The sequence below is a fragment of the Peromyscus californicus genome, unplaced genomic scaffold (genome assembly GCF_007827085.1).
Source record: "Peromyscus californicus insignis strain IS unplaced genomic scaffold, ASM782708v3 Scaffold_5__1_contigs__length_169319896, whole genome shotgun sequence".
Taxonomy (NCBI): domain Eukaryota; kingdom Metazoa; phylum Chordata; class Mammalia; order Rodentia; family Cricetidae; genus Peromyscus; species Peromyscus californicus.
Window position 1 is genome coordinate 125,135,104 of NW_026294573.1, and position 22,865 is coordinate 125,157,968.

The 22,865-nt window shown below is 37.4% G+C and overlaps 1 protein-coding gene across 3 annotated transcripts in view; it reads left to right on the top strand.

Annotated features, from left to right (window-relative positions):
- Positions 1-22,865, top strand: part of Nkain3 (sodium/potassium transporting ATPase interacting 3) — a 649,463-nt gene that overhangs the window by 300,168 nt on the left and 326,430 nt on the right. For all 3 annotated transcript variants that reach the window (XM_052715048.1, XM_052715049.1, XM_052715050.1), the window contains exons 2-3: positions 2,876-3,013; positions 12,349-12,429. In XM_052715048.1, the coding sequence (XP_052571008.1) occupies positions 2,876-3,013; positions 12,349-12,429 (219 nt within the window). The remainder of the gene's footprint in view (positions 1-2,875; positions 3,014-12,348; positions 12,430-22,865) is intronic.

Consider the following 22,865-nt stretch of genomic DNA (forward strand, 5'->3'; position numbering starts at 1 on the left):
TACTATGCAGCCAAAGCTTACCTCAAACTTGCAACCCTCCAGCCTCGATCTCCTAAATGACAGAAATACAGATGTATACTGCCACACTAGCCTGTGCTTATTTTCGATGGCTTTTGTTTGTACCTTTATTTCAACCCATCTCGAATCCATTAGTTAAGTGCTCAGAAAATAAATGCTAATAGACAGAGCACCTTGAATGAAGGCAGCAGATTTTTAATAATTATCATTAATTTGGCTGCCTTCATTATGTCTTTTTTTCATATTATAAAAAAGAATAGTAATCATGTGTTATCTGACAGCAGAGAAACGAGTTTTTCTTTGTTTGAAAAGTTCACTTTAAAGGTTTCTGTGATGCATGACAGCTTTAAAATAGGGTTTCTGTTTCAGAATGAATTGCCTGTGGCTGCTCTTCAGGGTTGCTTTATTCTGTGCCGATTCGTCCTATTTGAACATAAAAACAGTGCATATTTATATCTCTGATAGGCCAATAAATAAAATGTTGCTTCCTTTAGGGGAAGTTTCCTGGGAACTAATTAGAGTCAGTAGCAGAGGAAAGCAGGGATTGAAAATATGTTTCAGCATCTTCCATTGCTCTGCTTATTCCGTGCTTGGGCATTCCTGCACATTAGAGCATGCAGGAAGTGGTGACACCGCATTTCACAGTGAGGATGCACCTGTGACATCCTTGTGGCTGTGGTGTGACTGTCGCTGAGCATCAGCTCTCCACTCTTCCCCTCCACAGCTTAACTTCCACTCACTAGATAGAGGACATTCTTTATGTACAAGGAAATTAAACTTATTCAGGCGTACACCTGCTGCATAAGTAGAAAAATACCTAGGGTGCTATTTGCATTTTAAAGATTCAGTTTCTACTGCTATCAATATGGCTAATTGCTGGATCATTTTATTAGAACTACTATTTTATCAAAGGAAATCTAGAAAAAGTCCTCCATTGTGTAAGATTATTGTCCAAACACGGCAGGTGGGACTATAAAATCTCTAGATTTAAAATACAAGAAGTACCATTTGTACGTGATAACGCCATTGCCAGTGTTCACTGGACTCTCGGAAATTCATTGTTTAATCATAAATCGTTTAAGCATGCAGTTTGACTCATTGGAGAATTGCTTGAAAATGTAATTATATATAATGAAAATACAATTTTCTATGGTATTTCTAAAATTGTTATGGTATCATAATTTTTATTAGGGTATTCAAAAAGAATTTTACCTAATTGGAACATTAGTATGTGATTTAACAAAGGTTCAAAGTACTATTTCATTCCAGTTTTACATTAGGATCATAGTCTTAGTGTAACTAAATAACTAGGAATCATATTGAGAAAGTGTTTAGAGGGCATCACTACTGGCAGTCCAGTGAAGATAGAAGGAAGCAAGTAGATTCAGCATAATATATTAACTAGTTTTCTGCCATTGTGATAAAATGCCTGAAAAAATCAACTAGAGGGAAAAAGCTGTATTTTGCTCATAACTTTGAATGTTATAATCCATGACCAGTTGGTTCTGCTGTCTCAGGCCTCTGATGTGACTGAGCACTAGGATGCTGAGCATATGCTAGAATAAAGCCGATCACATCAAGGCAACCAAGAACCGAAGAGGGGAGATAGATAAGGACAAAATGTATATTTCAAAATTTTAGCACCTAATGACCTACTCGCTCCAGCATGAACTCACCCTTGTAGTTTCCAAATAATCTGTTGTCATGAAATTAGTCCACTGTTAAGGTGGGGGCCCAACACCTACCAATTGCCCCTCTTCTAACACTGTTGAATGGGTATCAAGCTTTCAACACATGAGCTTCGGGGGCATTCTTCCTATAGAAATCATAATCGCTTACATATAATTCAAACAGAAAGATAAAGGTTTATTTTGCTTTGTTTTAATTCAATACCAGTTGTTTTATTGCAAACCTGAAGTTACTGTTATTGTTCTTAAGTATGTTGTGCTAAGTTAATCACTTGTTTGAAGATAGTGATATATTTAAGGCATATTCTATGTCTGGATTTTTTCTGTAGATAATAATTTAAAAAGTATGTATATCATATCTAGATCATGAGATGAGATTAGTTTAAAATCTATACTTGAAGTCAGAATATTCAAAGTTATTTTACAGTATTTTCTGAGGCAAGCTGCATTAAACAGTTCATTAAATAGGTCCCAGTGATGAAGTCTGATGATGTAGACCAGTATTAGAGTTCTTGTCTAGCATACACGACTGCGGCAGGCTTTCTTGGTTCGTCAGCCCCCAAATCATGACACAGAGACATTATTATGAATGTCTTAGCTTAGGTTTGTTTCTAGCTACGTATTTTTTAACTTAAATTAACCCATTTCTATTAATCTACATGCTGCCCTGAGGATCGTTTACCTCATCTACATACTGTCATCCGGCTTTCCTGCTTCCTTCATGTCTGTCTGTCTGGCAGCCCAGCCGATCCTGCCTCTGTCTAGCTATTGGCCATTCAGATTTTTATTAGATCAATTAGGTTTCTTAGACAGGCAAGGTGAAACAGCAACACATCTTTACATAGTTAAACAATTATTCTGCAACACAAACAAATGAAACACATCTTTACGTAGTTAAACAACTGTTCTATTCTACACATGCAACCATTTCAGCTTGATCACCAGCACCACATAAAAGAAAGGAAGAAGAAAAGAAAGAGGAGGAGGAAGAAAAAACAAAGATGGGGGAGAGAAGTTAAGTAAGGAAGAAAGAAAGAAAGCTAGAAACACAAATTCGAAAAGTATGATTGGAATTGAATATGCAGATTTCTGTAACTGGGAGTAAAAGATGAAGATAATAGCATGGAGTCTGGATTAGCCACTAATGTACTATTTTTGTTTTGTTGCAGCTTTCAGCCCTGGAGAGGCAAATCTTTGACTTCCTTGGCTTCCAGTGGGCACCCATTCTTGGAAATTTCCTGCACATAATAGTTGTCATACTGGGTTTATTTGGAACCATTCAGTATAGGCCACGTTACATCATGGTGGTAAGTGTTATTATCATGTCTCTTCATATAAACACTATGAAGTTACTATAAGAAAATGAATAAAATAATTTGTAAACCCCTCTGATATGACACGGTATTGTTGTTCTACCTCTGAAATGCTTGATTGTGCAATAAATGTCAATCTGTGGAACAGACAATGCAAAGAATGCCTCACCCAGAGCAAAGCCATGTCTGTAAGTCTGAGATGACAGCATCATTCATGGCATAACTGATTTCAAAGTTCACAAGAAAATTTAAGACAGGCTTTGTTAGAGTAGAAGGCTGGATGATACACTTGATGCTATGATGAGATGCAATGTACATGCATTGTCTGTCACTGTATTCAGGTACCATTAACCGTCAGTGAAGCCCCAGTGAACCTTAGAAAGCAAACCTATCTAGCACAATGGTTTTTTCACTGAATACAATAACACAAAATTTTAATTAACATAGGGTATCATAACTGCATGAACACAACAATGTTTAGTATATTCTCATATTTTTGTTTCCTGTTTGTTAAAATTGAATATATATCACTTGTCAAGGTACACTTCAAGCACTTGTCCATCTCTCAAGGTATGCAACGCATGGTCAGCCTATTCTGTAGTAGGGCACTTGAGGTGCACACAGTAGCCTACATGTAATTGATGGCATTCAGAACACTTGTTTGTCTTTTCTATAAAAATAAGCCAGAAATATAGGTTACTTATTTAGGAGATTTATGGGAAATAATGAGTTATAATAATGTAAGTATTTATAAATAGGAGTAACATCCTCTAAGATAGCCATCAGGCCTATAAATAGGAAATATTCTGTGAAATTTTGGGAGTGAAGAACATTTGATGTCCCTCACTTTGCTGTACGGATAAGCAATTCCTGTTCTGCTTTTGACTATCATCTGAGCTACTATAAGATTTACTAGAAAGAGATGCCCTCGATATGGAATATAGCATAAAATGCCTTAGTGTCTTCATAATATCAAGTTATTATTGAACTTTAAATAGAAGTAGTCTCAGGTGACTTTATTTTTTGCTATTGTTCTTTTACTAAGGCTCCAAATACCAGATGGTTAGAAAGTCAAGGGCGTATACAGAATGAGGTTGTGGGTATGTTTAGAGACATTGTTAGTACTATGCCTTTTCCCCATAACCACTGCTGGGTTGAAGTTTCTTCTGTCTTTCTCCTCTATATGGAGATGCCTGTGTGATTCCAGCCTTTGTTTTTCACAATGAGTTGTTTGCACTTTCTTAAATTGTTAACTAAGTCCTGTTATAAGCTCCATAGGAGGTCAAGCATCTCCTTGATCAGGCCCAAGTTCATTCTCACAATCACTCCCATCTTCTCTTCCTTCCACTTTCGTTTCCTCTCCCTTTAACTTCCTTCCTTCTTTCCACCTACTCTAACTACCTTCATTCTTTTATCCACTCATTCATTCATTCATTCAAAATGTCTATCATTTACTTTCAACTAAAAGTCTGACATCATGTTATACGTGTAGCATAAGTAACACAGACTTGGCCTCCCTTCCTCTCACAGTCCAGAAGGTGCTTTTAGTTTCAGACATTGTATTATGTATGGGACATAAGTAACATAGTCTTGATCCTCCTTCATCTCCAAGTCCAGAGTGGGGGTGTCTTTAGCTTTCAGATTCAGGTCTCCTTCTGCAGCCACTGAAAAGCTGTTTCCCCTTGAGTCACTCAGATAATTTGTAACTTAACCATTTTCCATCTTTTTTTTTTTTTTTTTTTATGAGATAGTAGCTTTATTTTTTTTTCCCCTTTTCTATTTTAATAAAAAGGAAAAAAAAGAAAAAGGTTATAACTAACAAAAGAAAAACTATATACAAAAGTACAATGACTATATACAATATATACAAGTAATAAATGTCTAAACAATGTCTAGTCCAATTGTATTTGACAAATTCAGAGAAAATAATTTCATTATCTATCCTATTTTGTTAAGTCCAAAATGTATCTAATTCACTTTCTATCCTAATTAATCTTCAACTATAACTAACTAACCTTCAACTATAACTAACTAATCTTCAACTCCCTCAGAGACCCAAGAAGGAAATAATATTAGCTAACAAAAATAAAAACAGAAAGTGCATGCAAGCAACTTCCAAAAAATTTGTGAGTTGACAGAAACAGCCAGCTGCCTGGACAGTCAAAACAAAACACTAGAACTAATTGCAGATCACTAGGTATAGGGTTAGGAGAGAGTACCCACTAAAAATAAATGAATAAGTAAGCAAACAAACTTAGAAACAGTTGACTCGTGTGTCATAAAGTAAAGGAATGCTAGCACACAGTTTCAGTAGCACAGTACTCTTCCTCAGCAGTAACCTGTACTCTGCGTGAAAGGAACCTTTCTGAACAGACACCTTGTGCTTGTGATCCTTTATGCATTTGTCTCACATGGGAAGCAGCTTAGCTTCTTTTCCTATGACAAAATACACTGACAAAAGCAACTTAGGGGATGGAGAGTTTTCTTGAGCTCACAGTTTCATGTTACCATCTATCATTGCTGGCAAGTCAAGGTGACAAGAACCGGAAGTAGCAACATCCATAGTCTAGAGGAGGGAACAGTCCATTAGGACAGGCATGTGCTCAGCCCACTTTCTCCTTTTTATAGGGTCTAGGACCAAAAGCCAGGGATGAAGCCGGCCACTTTTAGGCTGAGTCTTTTCACATTGATTTATGTGATCGAGATAGCCACCAACAGGACCACAGGCTAGCTAATATAGACAATTCCCCATTGAAACTCTCTTCCCAGTTGATTCTACATTATGCCAAGTTGACAGTTAAAACTTAGTATCACAGGCAATTTGTAGCCATGCCGGAATTTGGATTCCCTCATAGGCAATGTGATTGTCTGGGAAACAGGGCAGGGCTAGTTACACCAAGGACTATTTAAGGTTTGGGATCTGGTGATGAAACTCCAGGAAGCTACCAAGAGGAGTGGAACTAATACACATCTGCTTCTCCTGATCCATGAGGAGTTTCCTGAGCAAGTCACTTCACCATCCCATCGAGCCAGCCCTTCCTCACCTATAAACTAAGGATACTAAAACAGACTTCACAGGGTTCTTGGAAAGATTAAGTCAAGTGAAGCATTTGTCATGGAGGTCTTGTGTTCCCTTCAGTTTCTTGCTTTCTTTCTCCCACTCCCTAGGAGTCTGGTAAGATTGTAAATAAAATGAAAAAACACGAATGACATACCACATTAAAAGAGACAATGATAAGAACAAAAACATGAAGTGTTTGACTTGTAGGTGTTTATCTTTAAAGATTGCGGAATTTCTCAAGCTTCCTTTTCCTTACATGAAAGTTACAAGGAAGACAGAAAAGCAAAAGAAAAGAAACCAGAAAGAAAAGTAATGCAAGTAACACCCAAGGGAACCTTGTGAACGCATCTGGTGTAAGAGTGAGAAAACGGAAGACATGTGCACAGAAGCTCCATTGCACTCGGTGTTCTCAAAGATTCTGCCTAATAAATGAGATTTGCATGTGAACAAATTATAAATCATGCTCATGACACAGAAGCATAGGAGCAGTGTGATCAATCATTAAACTGTATAGAAAGATATGTGCCCAAGGAAATGCTGAGCTGAGCCACAAATACCAGGCAGAGGGGAAGAGGCTGGAGAGACAGGCAGGAGCTGAGGGCACTTGAGCTAAGATACCCCATCACTGACTATTCCAACTCTCTTCCCCTGGCTTAAATATTTGCCAGGCCACTGCCCAGCTGTTCTCACTCCATTTTTCACAGCATTTCACCTCTGGAACCCTAGCTCCTACTCCCCAGACCTCTTCCCTTTGGTGGGAAGCTCCTGGAAAGATGGAGCACTTCTATATGTATTATTATTCTAGTCACCCAGCCCTACTAAAGCATAATATTCTCTGAATGTTTAATGAATGAATGGCTTTGAACTTATAGATGCCCTGGGATGATTCCAGCCCAGAAATCCTTTCAATCCCTTCTTCCCTGAGGATTCCCACAGCAGGTCTCATCTCCCAGGCACTTCTACAGGTAGCCTGACTCTTCCAGAGCCTCATCAGACATCTCATGACACACTGAAGTCCTGCTTTTTTTTTTTTATCACATACCATGGTTGTGCCACAGTTGCAGTTTAACATTTAGATTGCAAGAGGTTTTATCTTGAAGTCACATCTGCAAATCTTTGTGTCTCCATCCTTTTATGTGCCAATTACACTTAATCCACTTCAGACTAACAAATGCTTTGGAGTACCAGGTACGTGCTAAGTGCTTACTCAGAAACTAATAAAATATGATATCTGCTGCTGCAACAGTTTAATGGAGCTTAAAGTATAGCAACACATGGCAGTTAAGTTACTGCCATTTCTGACAATAGATGGAGTTTGCCATACTTGACCTCAAAGAATTAATCACCCTTATAAAAATGATTTAGCTAAATGACTAAGCAGAAGTTCTCCAGTACCTATCATCAAACTTCCATATAGAGTGTGAATTTTAAACTGGAGAAAATGGTTTCTTTGCTTTCCTGTGCCTTTTGCCTCTTGATTACCTCTGGTGTTTTCTATGGGCCATGTGCTGTTCTGCCTCCTCGGGGACACATTCTGAGCCTTCCACTCTTGGAAATTTCATAATCCCTCAGCTAAATTGTCATTTAGTAAAAGCCTGCCCTATACTGGTCACCTGGTCAGGACTAAGTGCCTAGTCCTGACTATGAGCACAGATTCTGCTCACTTCCTACTTTGCCCTTCCTAATTATCACAGTCTCTGAATTTCACATTGTATTCAGCACGTGCTCTTGAAAGCAGAATTGTAGCCACCCACTAATGTATTCTACCTCATGCTTAACATTCAATGAAGAAATAGTAAATGAATTTAAGGTTTTTAGATGAAGTGACTTTATTTCATTTATCACTGGCTGTAAAGCCTTGGAACATTGATTTGATTTTAAAACTGCCATATTTACCTCCTCTGTTTCATAGATTGGTTTTAATAGTCAAATATACGTGGCAGGTTTGGCTTGGGCTAACCTAGACCAAATCTTGATACATGGTTAACTGTTACTATTCATTACTTTCTTTATTTTTGCCTCCATTCTGCCTTACTTGCTAATAAGGTACAGGGATGGCAGGTTTCCCTTAAGGTTCTTCTCACCAAAATAATAAATTCCACGAGAGAGCAGAAGAATAGAAAAGCAAAGAGTCTATCCCATTTGTTTCATAGCATATTGTGAGCAAATGCTGGTGTAGATTCATACATATACGGAAGAATGACTGGCCAAATTGCCTTAGTAAACATAATTCATGTTAAAAAACTAACGCTCAATGGTAGAAATGCAGACTGGAAAACTTATAAAGTGTTTATTTCAAGTACCACACGCTGAAATATCCTAATAAGATGAGAAAATGTTTAGAAAACCACACAAACCCATGCTCTCATTGTTTATGGGAATAGGACTTAAAATATGTGTGCAGAGTTTAAGGAAACATGGGAAAGGAAAGATTATGCACAGTTAATTTTAACATGGAGAAGTCAAATCATTTATACTTTAATTCTATCTAAACTACATAGATATACAAGCCTGTTGCCATGCTTCATACTAACCAAAAGATATTTGTCAAAAATAGAAGGCCATCTCACACTAAATATCATGACAACTAATTTGTTAATTAAAACAACCCACTTCAAAGACAAGGCAGAATGGATAACCAGTCTCTAAGGTGATGACTTAGTATTTCTGACTAGGTAAATGCTCATCCATGGATTGGTCTTGTTAAGGTTCTCTGCTGCATGTCTGTGATCCATGCAGTCTCTCAGCTACATATTGAAGTGTATCGTTTATATTCCACACAAACAAAATACAATAACGCAGTCATTGTTTTCAACCAGCACTATATTAGAAGGAACTTTCTATCTCTCTCCCCCCAAAACAAAAATCTGTCATGTTCCTACCACATGTGACATATCTATTACAAAATACAAAAAAACCCTGTCATTCCCAAAACATTATGTTACAGAATTTATATAAATGAACCAAATTTTAATAAACTGGTCATTTGATTAATTTGTCATCTGATGAGGTGAAAAATTTAGTGAAGAGTCAGTTTGCAGATATAGTCCCTTTCCTGAGATGGTTTGCAATAAAGCCTACCAGATTAAGCATGCTGACTCTAGAGCAGGCTGCCAGGTTTCATAGGACAACTCTGATACTCAATAGGGAACCAAAGGATGATCCATTCTTCAGGGTTTTAATATGGTAACTTGAGTGATAGACCCCTTGGAAAGTGCGTCGTGCAATACTAGGAACACAGGAAGTGTCATAATGACCTTTGTTACAGTCAAATGTGTAGAATTAGGCAGTTGCCATCATGTCTGTGAAAGGTCAGGAACAGAATCTATAATACAACTTGCAGGAGATCTTTCATTCCCTTCAGGTACTGTTTGTGCTGGGATTTTTGAAAAGGCTTTGTTTTATTTTACTTTTGTTATATGGTGGATATTCTCAGTACTTGGGGATTTAGAGTTGAGCTGTAATGATTAAGAATTACACTGTTTTTCTTGGGATGAAGTCCCATGATAGAGAGCTTGCCTATGGTCTGCAAGGGCCTGCTTTAGTTCCCAGTATAGGAAAAACAACAACAACAAAACCTTCTGCCATGGCGTAGTTGATGTCCTTTCCTTAACTATTGTCACTGAAGTTTTCCTCCTGACTTGATGTTCAGATTGTCTCCCTGCTCTGAGACACTATTGATTAATTCAGAGTGTACATCATCATGCTGGGTGCCCTCTGATTAGCAGAACATCTATATTTCTTGTAGTTGTGATGTATAAAAATGTTTCATTAAGGATATAGATAAGTTCTTTTCAATATCCATGGGTATAGTGCATGGTTCAGAAAAGTGTGTTTGAATGCCTTTGGTAATAAATAACTAAAATCATTTAAACCATCATGACTTATCATAGATCATATGACTTCTTTAATATATGTTAATGTAAATTCAGTGACTGTGGTGCTTCATATAATTTTATTATCTTTTTTTGAAAAAGCAAAACACTCTCAGAAAAGAATAATGTTACCTCAAATATATTCACTCAGTTTACACACCTACATGAGATCATGTTTAAATCCTTTGAGATCATAAATAGCAAAGGCACAGTAAATTGAATCTTACAGATAAACACTTTTAGTAAACATTTGATAGGATTGTGGTTTTTAATGTAGTACCTAAAGTTCATATTTCTGTTATTTGACACATATAGGATAATATATAGAAAATAATTTTAAAATGTTGTTTTAAGAACAGGATACAATGAATGAAATCACTCATAGAAAGAAATAATTTAACTTACAGACCTGTTTCAAGAATTCACAGATTTTTCCAGTATAGTAAGATGAGCATGCAAACTATTGTATTTAATCAGTCAACCATGCTTACTGCATATACTATCTCCAGTTACCTAGGACTCTGCATCTCCTTGCAGGAGTCTGATCTGGACTGCATTAAATCTGATTAGCTAATACTCTTATTGATGCTGTTTCTGACCTTTCCCAGCAGGATGTGAATGAAAGGTATTTTTTATAATAGAAATCTGCTGTTCATTTGCTCATTCTCCTAGTTATTAATTCTTGGATTTTAAAGACAGTTATATTAATTTTTAAATTCTTCCCACATATATTACATCCCAACCACAGTTTCCCCTCTCTCTCCTCCCCCAGAGTACCGTACCCTCTCTCCTCGGAAAAGAGCAGGCTTCCCAAGGACATCAACCAAATATGCCATAATATACTACAATAAAGCCAGGCATACTCTGTCACATCAAGGCTGGACAAGGCAACCCAGTAGGAGGAAAAAGGGCCCCACAAGCAGGCAAGAGTCAGAGATGCCCCGCACTCCACTGTTAGGAGTTCCACACGAACAGCGAGCTACTCAGCCATAACATATGCAGAGGACCTAGCTCAGACTCCTACAGGCTTCCTGGTCTCTGCCAGTCCCCGAGTGTCCCAGTCAGTTGATTCTGTGGGACACGTTCTTCTGGTGTCCCTGACCTCTCTGTCTCCTCCGATCCTTCCTTCCCTCCTCCACAGGACTCCCTGAGCTTTGCCTAATGTTTGGCTGTGGGACTCGGCACCTGCTCCCATTGGTTATTGGATGAAGTCTCTCTGGTCTCTTTGATGATGATTCTGCTAGGCTCCTGTCTCAGAACACTCTGCAGGCAAAACAAACTGTAGATCGAAGGTTCTGTGTCTGAGTTGGTGCCCCAGTCCCTCCACTTGAGGCCTTGCCTGGTTACAGAACATGGCAAGCTCAGGTCTTGTGTCCCCCATTATTAGGAGTCTTTGCTAGAGTTACTCTCATAGATTCATTCCATGGAGTTTCCATTGAACAAAATGCCCCCTAATTCTAGTCCTTTCTCCCAGTATTTTCTCCCTCCCTCCTCCCATTTGATCCCTCCTGTTCCCAACCCCAGCTGCCCCCAGTACACCCCTCAAAATCTATTCTATTACCCATTACCAGGGAGATCCTCGCATCCCTGTTTAATCCCTCCTGTATGTATTCACTTATAAGTGGATATTAGCTGTAAAGTAAAAGATATCCATGCTATAGTCCACAGACTCAGACAGGCTAACGAACAGGCTAGATTAAAGATATTTTATGTGGTTAAACTTTCACTATTTGATTACAGTAGCAGGAGCTCTACTCTTAGTAAAATAACACAACAGAGAGGAGTTGGTATCTTTACTCCACATATCCATTCTCAAAGTCTTTATTCAGAGACATGAAGTTCCACTATGACTAAATTTCTAAAATTAGACAATTTACAGAAATGAATTGGATATTTATCTGTCCAATCTATCTGACATGTTTCTGTTATGTAGGTGGGTAAACAGACAGACAAGACAGACAGACAGACAGACAGACAGACAGACAGACAGACAGACAGACAGATAGATAGATAGATAGATAGATAGATAGATAGATAGATAGATAGATAGAGACAGGTATAGATATACTGGTGCCTCACAGAAAACTGCATTACTCTGTTCTTTTGAAAATATAATACACAGAAAACAGAAATCACATGAGCACTCAGATTTAAGTTGGATCTGCAAGTCAGAACAGCATTTTAGAAATCTAGTTTTCTTGATATCCATTGAAAACAGGAATAATTGGATTTTAAATCTTAGGATAACTTATAAAAAGGGTTTTTTTCTGACTATACCTTATTTCCTAACAAAGGACTTATATTTACTGACATTTCTATTACTGATTGATTTCAAACATATGGTTTTCATCTCTGTTTTTTTTCTCTCTTTCTCTCAACCCTTTCCTGTCCAGTATACAGTGTGGACTGCCCTCTGGGTCACCTGGAATGTGTTCATCATCTGCTTTTATTTGGAAGTAGGTGGCCTCTCTAAGGTAAGTTTATCATGTCTTTAAAATACACATTGAAAGGAGACAGTTACAAATTAACTACTATGCTATACATTTGTATTATTATAGTTAAGTGGAGAAATATAGAACATTTAGCCATAGTACTAATCAAAATAGTCCAAGTTGGCATGTGTCACATATCTGTAATTACAACATTCGGGAAGTTGAGATTGGAGGTTCATATCATACTTGACTGCATAGTGAATTCAGAGTCAGCATGTGCTATATGAGACCTTACATTAAAATAATGTCTATATTCTATTTATGAGAAAATAAACTTGGAGGAATGCATGCTAATATAAAGACTTTCAAAATGATTTTTGTTTGTTGTGCTCAAGTTAAGACTCATCTTCTAGTGAGTTCTCATGTCCATTGATGAATACATAGTATCACAGTGATATCAGTCCTATATATATTGAAGTAAAGGGGGCTTTGAATATTCATGCTTAAAGTAGAAAAAGCGTTGTAGAGAATGGAAACTCTATAGATATCAGTGGAGTCTCATTTACTACCATGTGAACACATAGGTGTGGTGATTTCTGTTCTGAGGTTCTCATCAGACAGAAGACTTTGCTCATAATACAATATGGTACAAATGTTATTTCTCCCTGTTTACAATGGTTATTTTCATCTGGCTTCTTGAAAACATGTCTTTTGATTATTATTAAAATGTAAAAACAAAGTGTGCTAAATTTCTAATTATCATTCTTAAAAATATTGTTACCTTGCATAGTTTTTACTGTAAAGAAGAAACGTGAGTTTCTTTCCAAAAGTTGTATAAGGAAGCTTATTATTTTTAAATATTTTGTTATCAAATAAGTTTGAACTAATCTTCCTATTGCTTTCTGACAGTCTGTAGTTGTACACAGAATGTGGTCCTCTATTTGCATTTGGGGTCCTGACTTTAAAACTCTATCTTGATGACTACAAATGCTTTTAGAACTTTTGGACTCTACTGAAGTACATATGGAACAAAGCATGTCTGGTTCAGCCAAAGGGTAAATAGTGTTGAGGGATTTGCTCTAGAGCCCTAAGAAATGGTTTGTTTCTTTTTCCTATACTATAATGACTTTAAAATTGGATCTTGTCATTATTTGTTCCATTAGAGTGCTCAGAGGCTAGAAATGACATTCTGCTACTGAGATTCACACACAAACTCTAGCATAGTGGTTCTCAGTCTGTGAGTTGTGACTCCCACAGGGGTCAATATCAGATATCCTGCATATCAGATATTTACAGTACGATTCATAACAGCAGAAAATTACAGGTGTGATGTAGCTTTATGGGTGGGGGTCATCACAACCCAAGGAACAGTATTAAAGGGTCACAGTGTTAGGAAGGTTGAGAACCACTGCTCTACCTGCTTCCTTAGTGATTTACATTGACAATTATGCATCATCACTAATTTATAGGACATAAAGTTTGACTCAACTCTACATCTAGGTGTTGTGGCCTGTAAATGTAGATTATTGGTCATTTTAAAATGCAAGTCTGACAAATAAAAGCATCAAAAGTCCCAAGTTGAAGTATTCAGCCCCTAATTTTCTATCTTGTGGATTGAATGGTCATTTTAAGTCATGGGTTTTATTCATTTCACTGAGTGGTAATTGTCTTTTATTGTCTTCCTTATGAACTGATTTGGAACAAGTTGGAATAGAGGAAGTTTGCCCTGAGGAATTGGTATAATGGTGTGCTTGAAGAATACCAAGTTCCAATAATAAGCATTCGGTTCAATGTTTCAACTTTAGTACTTAGTGTGGACTGTGAACCAATCATATACACACCCATGAGCCTGTGAAAAACACTGTAATAAGGCCAACTTTCCAGTAATGATGACAGTAAATGTTGGTTTACTGTATGGTACTGTTTATGCTTATCATACATGGTAACTATGTAAGCTTCAAAAACAACCCTGTGGAGTAATAAAGATAAATAACGGCAGTCATTTGCTCTGCGCAAGTCTAATTACCTATTGCTGCTAAAGATTATTGTGAACTGCCCTTTGTTACTGTTTTTTTTTTTTTTTTTTTTGCCTCAATGTGTATGTCAAAGTTCTTTTCTTTTTTGTTTTGGCTTATATTTTTGTTTTGGTCCCTTTTATTGGACATTACTTGTCAAGGTATGAAACAAAACTTGACCAGGATGGAAGCTGGGCAGATAAGCATGTTCAAGAGTGCTGAGAGACCTCCAGATAGGCCTCTCTGTGGCAGTACGTGCATTACTGCTCATGTTTGAGTTCTTTGTAAGAATAACATTAGCTGAATAATACATAGGCAGCCAGAACCATGTTGAGCCCAACAGGTTCATGTCCTTGTCATCTTGGTTATTCATTTTTAACCCATTCAAAATCTATTAAGCTGTCAACACATATTTTGGTTAAAAGGATGTCTGACTCCAAAAAGAACATTCTTAATATTTTCTGTTGATCTTTTTTACAGCCTTTCTGGCTAGCCATAGTTTAATCTCAAATGGACCCTCCAGGAGTCTATTCTGAAAGAATAAAGTTAAGGACCCTTGACAAACAAATACTCCTGCCAAACTTCCAGCTGGATTCTGTTTTCTAAGAAATCCCACATCCATGTGTGATAGTTTATGTACTAAACTTATTAGGGAGAGTATTCCATCTCCTGCTAGTTCATAACACATTTCCTGTAATTACCCATTTTAGTAGATTAACAAAAGCTACCCTAGAGCTTGACTTTCACTCAGACATACATTCTGGAACAAAGAACCTGTTGGGCTCTTTTTCCTGGGGGAAATGTACAGTAAGGTTTATTCGTAACAGAAAGAGAGTGCAACAATTGTCCTAAGAAACAATTCTGTCCAAGTCCACCTTAATCAACCTGTATCAGCCAGGGTTCCCCAGAGAAACAGAATGGCTAGTGTGAGCATGTATTACAGAGGAGATTTATCATATTGGCTGACACAGTTCAGGCTAGGCAGTCCAACAATGGCTGTCTGGAGGGGCTGAGAACATGGTAATTGCTCAGTCCATAAGAACGATTGCCTCAGCAGTTCCAATCTTGAAAGCCACAGGTCTTCTTCAGTCCATATCAAAAAGCTAAGGAACTCAGGTTCCAATCTCAGCAAAGAGAAGCAGCTGTACTGGCAGTCATGGAGGAGATGTATTCATCAGCAATGCAAGCACACAAGCAGGCAGGCAAAAATCAACAGCTTTTCCTTCAGGCTGGACTGCTGCTAGAAGACATTCCTCATTCTGAGGGAGGGTCTCCCTCTAAAATTAATCCTTTAAAAAAAATACCCTGATAAGTTACAGAGATATGTCTTGTAGTGACTCCAATAAAGTTGAGATTAACCCTGAAAGAAATAATGACCTTGTGGGGATTGATCACGGGAAGACAGGTAAGACAGAGGTGGCTGCACAACTGAGAAGTCTCACGCCAGCATGAGTGACTGACTATTCACACGACCAGATCACTAGAGTTCCCTATATAAGTGGAAGGCAGTTTTCTACCTTATGGTTTTATTCTCCCTGAGCAACGGCTTGCTACTTAGATAATTTGGGTGATGGGCTTGGTGAGTCCTGTAAGCTTGCTGAGTTTCCTGCTCTTAGGAGTTTTGTGAGCCTCTTGACTCTCCCTGATCCCTCCAAAAAGGAATGTTTCTATCCCTAAGACACAGCTATAGAATAGACTCTTGCTGCAAACCTTACACCCAGAGTGATTTTCACTGTGTGTCTACGAATCTAGGAGTCATTTCACCATGGTATATGAGTGATTAGTTGCTACTGCTAAAGAAGAAATGATACAATGAGAACAAATAGGGAAGCAGGAAACACTTCCTATAAACAAAAATAACAGTTCAGTTTGTTAGATTAAAAACTAGCCATGCCCGTAACTATGTGTGAAGTATAAGTAGAGTGAGCTTGATAGTTAAAGATAGATGTTAAGCCGGGCGGTGGTGGCGCACGCCTTTAATCCCAGCACTCGGGAGGCAGAGCCAGGCGGATCTCTGTGAGTTCGAGGCCAGCCTGGGCTACCAAGTGAGTCCCAGGAAAGGTGCAAAGCTACACAGAGAAACCCTGTCTCGAAAAAAAAAACAACAAAAAAAAAAGATAGATGTTAGAGTATTGGACTTCTAAAAAGACGGAACTCAATGTTGTTGATGTAAAATATATTTGAATGTATACATTCATGGACATTAAAAGATATAAGGAGTAGGATATGAAAACACAAACAGAAGAAAATCTTTATGGTCATAATAATATCATAAAGTAATCTCCTACTCAAGTATCATAATACATATAAAAAGAGAGGTTTTGTAGTAATAAAAGTATTAATTCATCAATCTGACACAATAGTCCTAAATCATACCAAAACTCAAATAGTTCAATTACATGAGACAAAGAGACAAGTAGAAAACATGGAAATAAACATGGAAAACTTAGCAACTGTTTTATGCTAATTAATATAAAACATAAGCACAGTTCAATAGAAATAAAAAGTTTGGCTAACCCAATCAACCTATATGACCAATGAATATACTGCATTGTAGTCAGAAAACAAAATGTATATTCTATTAAAATGTCTGTGGAACAATTACCAAAATTGTATTCTGGGTCACAAAAGTCTCACTAAATACTAATAACATAAATAGTACAGACTACTCTCTGCCACAAATAAAACAGTGAATTGGATCTATAATAGTTAAAAATCTCTACAAAATCTTTAAATATTTGAAAATCAAGGCAGACAATTTGAAATAATCTATAAATCATGGTATAAATTAAGGGAAACTTAAAATAATTTAAAGAACATAATAAAGCAAAAAATTATTTATGAATGAACCCAATAAATGCTCAGAGACTATGCATTCAATCAAATATTACTAAAAAGGAAAGTTTAAAAAATTTTACAGCATCTGATCTGAAGACAAAAGAAAAATAATTGAGCTCTTTTGTATGGACCCACACTTTGTTGCTTTAGATAAATACATAGACAACTAATTCTGAGATAGGGGAAAGAGCAACTCCAATTCCCACATAGAAAAACACCAATAACTTTAGACTTTAACATGAAATTACCGGGTTCCTTAACAGCAAAATTAACATAACCATAAATAGAAAAAATAGCCAAACAAAAATTACCATTAAAAATGTTTCAAAAAAAGAAAGAAATCCTCAAACCCACATGGTTTGACCAAGGATAAATGTAGCAAGCACATGAAGAAGCAATACTTTATCTTACACCACTTTTTAGACAATGAAAGATGAATCAACATTTTAAGATACATTTATGATCTGACACTGTACTGGTACTACATATTGTGAGAGATGTGTTATCACTGAAATTCTAACAGTCCTTGGGTGTCTCCCCAGAAAAAATGTAAGGTTAGTTTGCATTATGGGTACTTTTTAAAGTTATTTAACTTAATGACATCCATCTCTATGTGGTCACTAAATTCTTGGTTAGCTTTAAAATTTTGTGTAATATTACATAATATATATGTGTATATAGTTTTCATACCTATTATTTTCTATTATGAGTGTCTTAATTAGGGTTCCTGTTGCTGTGATGAAACATTACAGCCAAAAGTAAACTGAGGAGAAGAGGGTTTATTTGGCTTACACTTGCTCATCACTGCTTATCATTGGAGAAGTCAAGATAGAGCAGGAATAGAGACATAGCTGTTGCTGAGCCCATGGAGGAGTGCTGTTTATTGGCTTGCTTCCCTGCTTTCTTATAGAACCCAGAACCATCAGTCCAGGAGTGGCCACACCCACAATGGGCTGGACCTTCCCACATCACTCATTAATTAAGAAAATGCCCTATAGCCTGATCTTACAGAAAAAAAATTCCTCAATTGTGGCTCCTTTTTCTCTGGTGACTCTACCTTGTGTCAAGCTGACATAAAACTAGCCAGCACATTGAAAAATAAACTAGGTTCCTTTTCTCATTTTTTTGAGTGTGTGTGTGTGTGTGTGTGTGTGTGTGTGTGTGTGTGTGTGTGAGAGAGAGAGAGAGAGTTGGGGAGTTGTTGCTAACTACAACTGAAAAGAACTTATTTTATCTTGTTCAATTATTTAATATTTCTTAAATATTAAATATTGTTCAATATGATCAGATATGCGGGAGTTTGAAAGAAAATGTCCCCCAAAGGAAGTGACGCTATTAGTAGATGTGGCCTTGTTGGAGGAATTGCATCACTGTGGGAGCAGGCTTGAGGTCCTTCTCTCAAGCTTCACTCAGTGTGACAGTCAATTGACTTCCTGTTGCCTCTGAGTCAAGATGTAGAACTCTCAGCTCCAGCACCTCATCTTCCTGCATGCCACCATGCTCTTCACCATGAGGATAATGGACTGAACCTCTGAAACTGTAAGGGAGCACCTCAACTAAATCTTTTCCTTTATAAGAGTTGCCATGGTCATGGTGTCTCTTTGTTTGCAGCACCAGTAAACCCTAAGATAAGGTACCAACACTTTGTTGACTCTTTTTGTTATAATTCGTGTCTTTCACATTTGTGTTACAGTACAATGTTTTGGACTTCAATCCTCTGGAGCTTAATTTTTTTGAATTGTGCAAAGTGATGATCTAACTGATACCTTCCCCGGAGTCTTACCATAGTATGAATCATGTGTACTGAATACACTTGGCACTGATTTATGCTATTTTATATGAAGTAATAAATGTTACAGGACCTGTTTTTATAATACTATCATGTTTGCCTCACTATTGTTCAATTTATGTTAGTTGGTTTATTATTTTTGTAGTAGGAATTCCCTATCGGCAATCTGATATTCCCTTCCTCTGTGATTTGACCTCATACATTCATAATACTATCTTTTTAGGGTTATATTTAAACAAATGTGTTTCAAACACACACACACACACACACACACACACACACACACACACACACACACACACACACATATATATATATATATATATATATGCCTCATTTTGGCTTTCTTTTTACTTACAGTAGTAACTTTTAATTAATTTAGAATGTGTGAGGAAAAACTTGTATTAATTAAGAAGGTAATCTTTAGTAACAGAACCAGTAACTGGTAGGAAGCCAAACTGGATGAAAATAAAAAAATGGAGTGATAAAATTTATGCTTTGCTTCCCTGTAAATTATCCTTTACAGGCTGCCAGGATTCCTGGGTTCAGTTTGACAGAAGGCCTCTTAATATGCCCCATCCATGCAGAAAGAAGGCTGAAAAGAGAGAGGTTCAGATAATCAAGAGGCTAAAGAACAGAGTTCAGAAACATCCAGGGACCCAGGAGCGGTGACAGCCTTATCCGAAAGCTACTGCTAAAATGGAAAAAGGGACCAGCTGTTGTTCATCTGCTCATGCTTTACATTACTAAGGTGTGATGGGAGAGGTTGTGATTGTCCCATCTGGATCCACCATCTGCTGCTTTGCTGGAGGTCTAACTGATTGCACAAAGCCAGGTCTTTTCAAAAGGAATCGATGCAGCCTTAAGAGCCAGGGACAGCTGAGGTTGTCCCAGAGCTAAGCCTGGCCATTGTTATTAATGAATGGTACATACTCTCATGAATGATCAGACACCTGGCTAAATTCTTTTGAGGCCTTTGATGGCAGATTTCAGATGCTCCCTTTGCATTTATCTCATGTTCTCTCAACCATGCAGCAAGTATCTACTACCATGGTCTTGAACACATTGATTCTTCCCACATCTTCTAGCACTTGAAGGCGATGGATGCATTATTTTTGAAGATGACTGTATGTGGGTAACCAAAAGTGTCTATACAATATCATCTTCTAGAGTTCCAGCTCCCTTTTCTGCAAAACCAGGAAAACCAAAGTAATATGTTACAGAGTTGTTGGAAGAACTGCATGAGATAATACAAGTACAGGGATTAGAAAGTACCTTGGCATACCATGAGGTCTCAATAAATGAAGGCTGTCTTTTTTGTTCTCATGATCATCTTTATTGTTTTGGGATAAATTAATAGACATTAGGATCCTCTAATATATGACCCTTTGGGGTATATATTTATTAGCATGTAAGAGCTACATAATGGAACTTTGTAGGACAGAGTAGTTTAGAGATATATGAAGCAGTTCCTTGTGATAGGATCTCAGCTCTGCACATTAACTTCTCAGCTGCAATGCTGTTAGTTATATCCTTCCCTTCAACATGTAAACAGCTTACTGATCTACATCAACAGACAGGTTCTCTGTGAGTCCTTGACGTTCCTGTTAGAAATACTTCTGGCATCTTTGAGAGCCTCTGTCTTTTATATGCCATATTTTTAAAGATCAACAGGGGTGCAATTAATAACAATGCTGCTTCTTTGGAATTCAGAAGATTTGAAATAATTTCTCTCTTGAGAAATACCTTCAGAACATAAATGCAAAAACCTATCTCATTTTCTTCCACATGCTTGTATCACTTGGTTGCAGATTAGAAATAGCAAAGGTATGAAGAAAGGACAGACACGTGTCAGGTGGTCTGTCTGTCCTCTCCGATGCAAACACATCTCTCTCAGTATCCACACATGGACCAGAGGAAGGCTTTGTCATCCCTCTGAGCCTCACCCAGAGAAGGCTTTGCCATTTCCCTGAGGCTGGGGAATTGAGGTCCTTGTTCATATTTTCTCAAGATTTTACTCCTTACAATTTTCTTCCTTTACAAAGGTTGAAAGCTGTAAGTTACAGTGAGAACTTGAGTTGTATTTTTTCATTCCAAAAGAATTATATGCCTGTTTTAATAACATCCTTTTAAGTTTTTCCCAAATGGTAGAAACAGTAGGCTAATATTTATTCTAATTGAGTTTTCTTGAAATATGTGTAAAATCTGTGTATTAACGACCTTAGAGAATGTCAAATGCATCACACTTTCATAGAATTCTGAATGTATATTACTTTATATGAACATCAATTTAGTCCTAAAAAGGAGGCAATTCTATGAAAATTTATCCAATCTGAATTATGAGTTTTGATCAAAAGCCTTCTAAAATACTCCAAGGAAAGAATTGAACTAACTCATCATGGCCTTCATACAGGTGCAGTGCTTGGCCTTTCCTATTGTGTCCTTACCTCCAGGGTAGATACTGTCATCTTCATTTTAAAGATAAGGAACCTACCTCAGTGAGGAGAAGCTGCCTTGCTCAAGGCACATGTGCAATAATGGAATGTCAGGCCTGATGGCTCCCATCACACCACGTTGTCTTTCACACAGAAAGAAAACCCATATGCATTTGTTTCTCTCTGTCCTGTTTCACCTACACTTTCTGCTTGTAGGTATCTTAGATCTTTTTTTTTTAATGAAATCATAAATTTTCTTTTTTTCTTTTTTATTAAGAGATTTTTCTATTCATTTTACATTTCAACCACAGATTCACCTGTCCTCCCTCCTCCCACCCACCAGCCTTCCTCCTCAACCCACCCCCCATTCCCACCTCTTCCAAGGCAAGGTCTTTCCTGGGGAGTCAGCAAAGCCTGGTATATTCAGATGAGGCAGGTCCAGGTAGCCTCCTACCTACACCAAGGCTGAACAAAGTGTCTCAACATAGGCACTAGGCTCCAAAAAGCCGACTCATGCACTAAGGACAGGTCCAGGTCCCACTGCCTGGGGACCCCCTAAACAATTCAAGATAAACAACTATCTCACTTATCCAGCGGACCTAGTCCAGTACCATGGGAGCTCCTCAGCTATTGGTCCACAGTTCATATGTTTCCACCAGTTTGGCTAGTTGTCTCTGTACTTTTTCCAATCATGGTCTCGATATCTCTTAGTTCTTAAAGAAATGTAAAGCATTTTTTCCTCAAAGGCAATAATAGGTCTTTGTGGGTCTCATTTCACATAAACTTACAGAGCTGCTCATGAGAGTCTTCTGTGGAATCTCCGTGTACAGTCCCCACGAGCAGCCTGGTAGCATCAGTGAAGTCATTCTTCTCAAGGCATATTGTCATCAGTAGATTTGTCTGTGTAATTACTTAGTAAATTATTTTTCTTGGTCAATATTTGTTTTCCTTCAAGGTCAGATTCTTCCAGCAATGTTGTCTTTGGGCAGGGACACTGAATCAAGATAATCAGACAAAGGAGACTGATCTCTGCACACAAGGCATTGCATGGCAAACAACTCTCAATCTTTTTTAATGGTTTATAGTCTTTGAGTTTTATTTCTTTCTTTTTGATTAATGGACTTCTTTTTCTGATGGAAGTTTCAAGGTAAATCAAGATTCTACAGTGTTTTTCCTTTTCTATTTATATAAATACAACCCATGGATTTTATTAGAATTCAATTTTACCTTCTCTTTAATGAGCTATTAATATCTGGAAATTGGTTGAACAGAATCTTGAAATGCGGTGTTTAGAGAGTATTAGAGGCAGGATGCTAAAAATCTGGTTCAAAGACAATGTTTCTTGCAAATAACTCAGAATAAAATCCTAGACACTTAGGTAAACTGCATATTTCTGGAGCC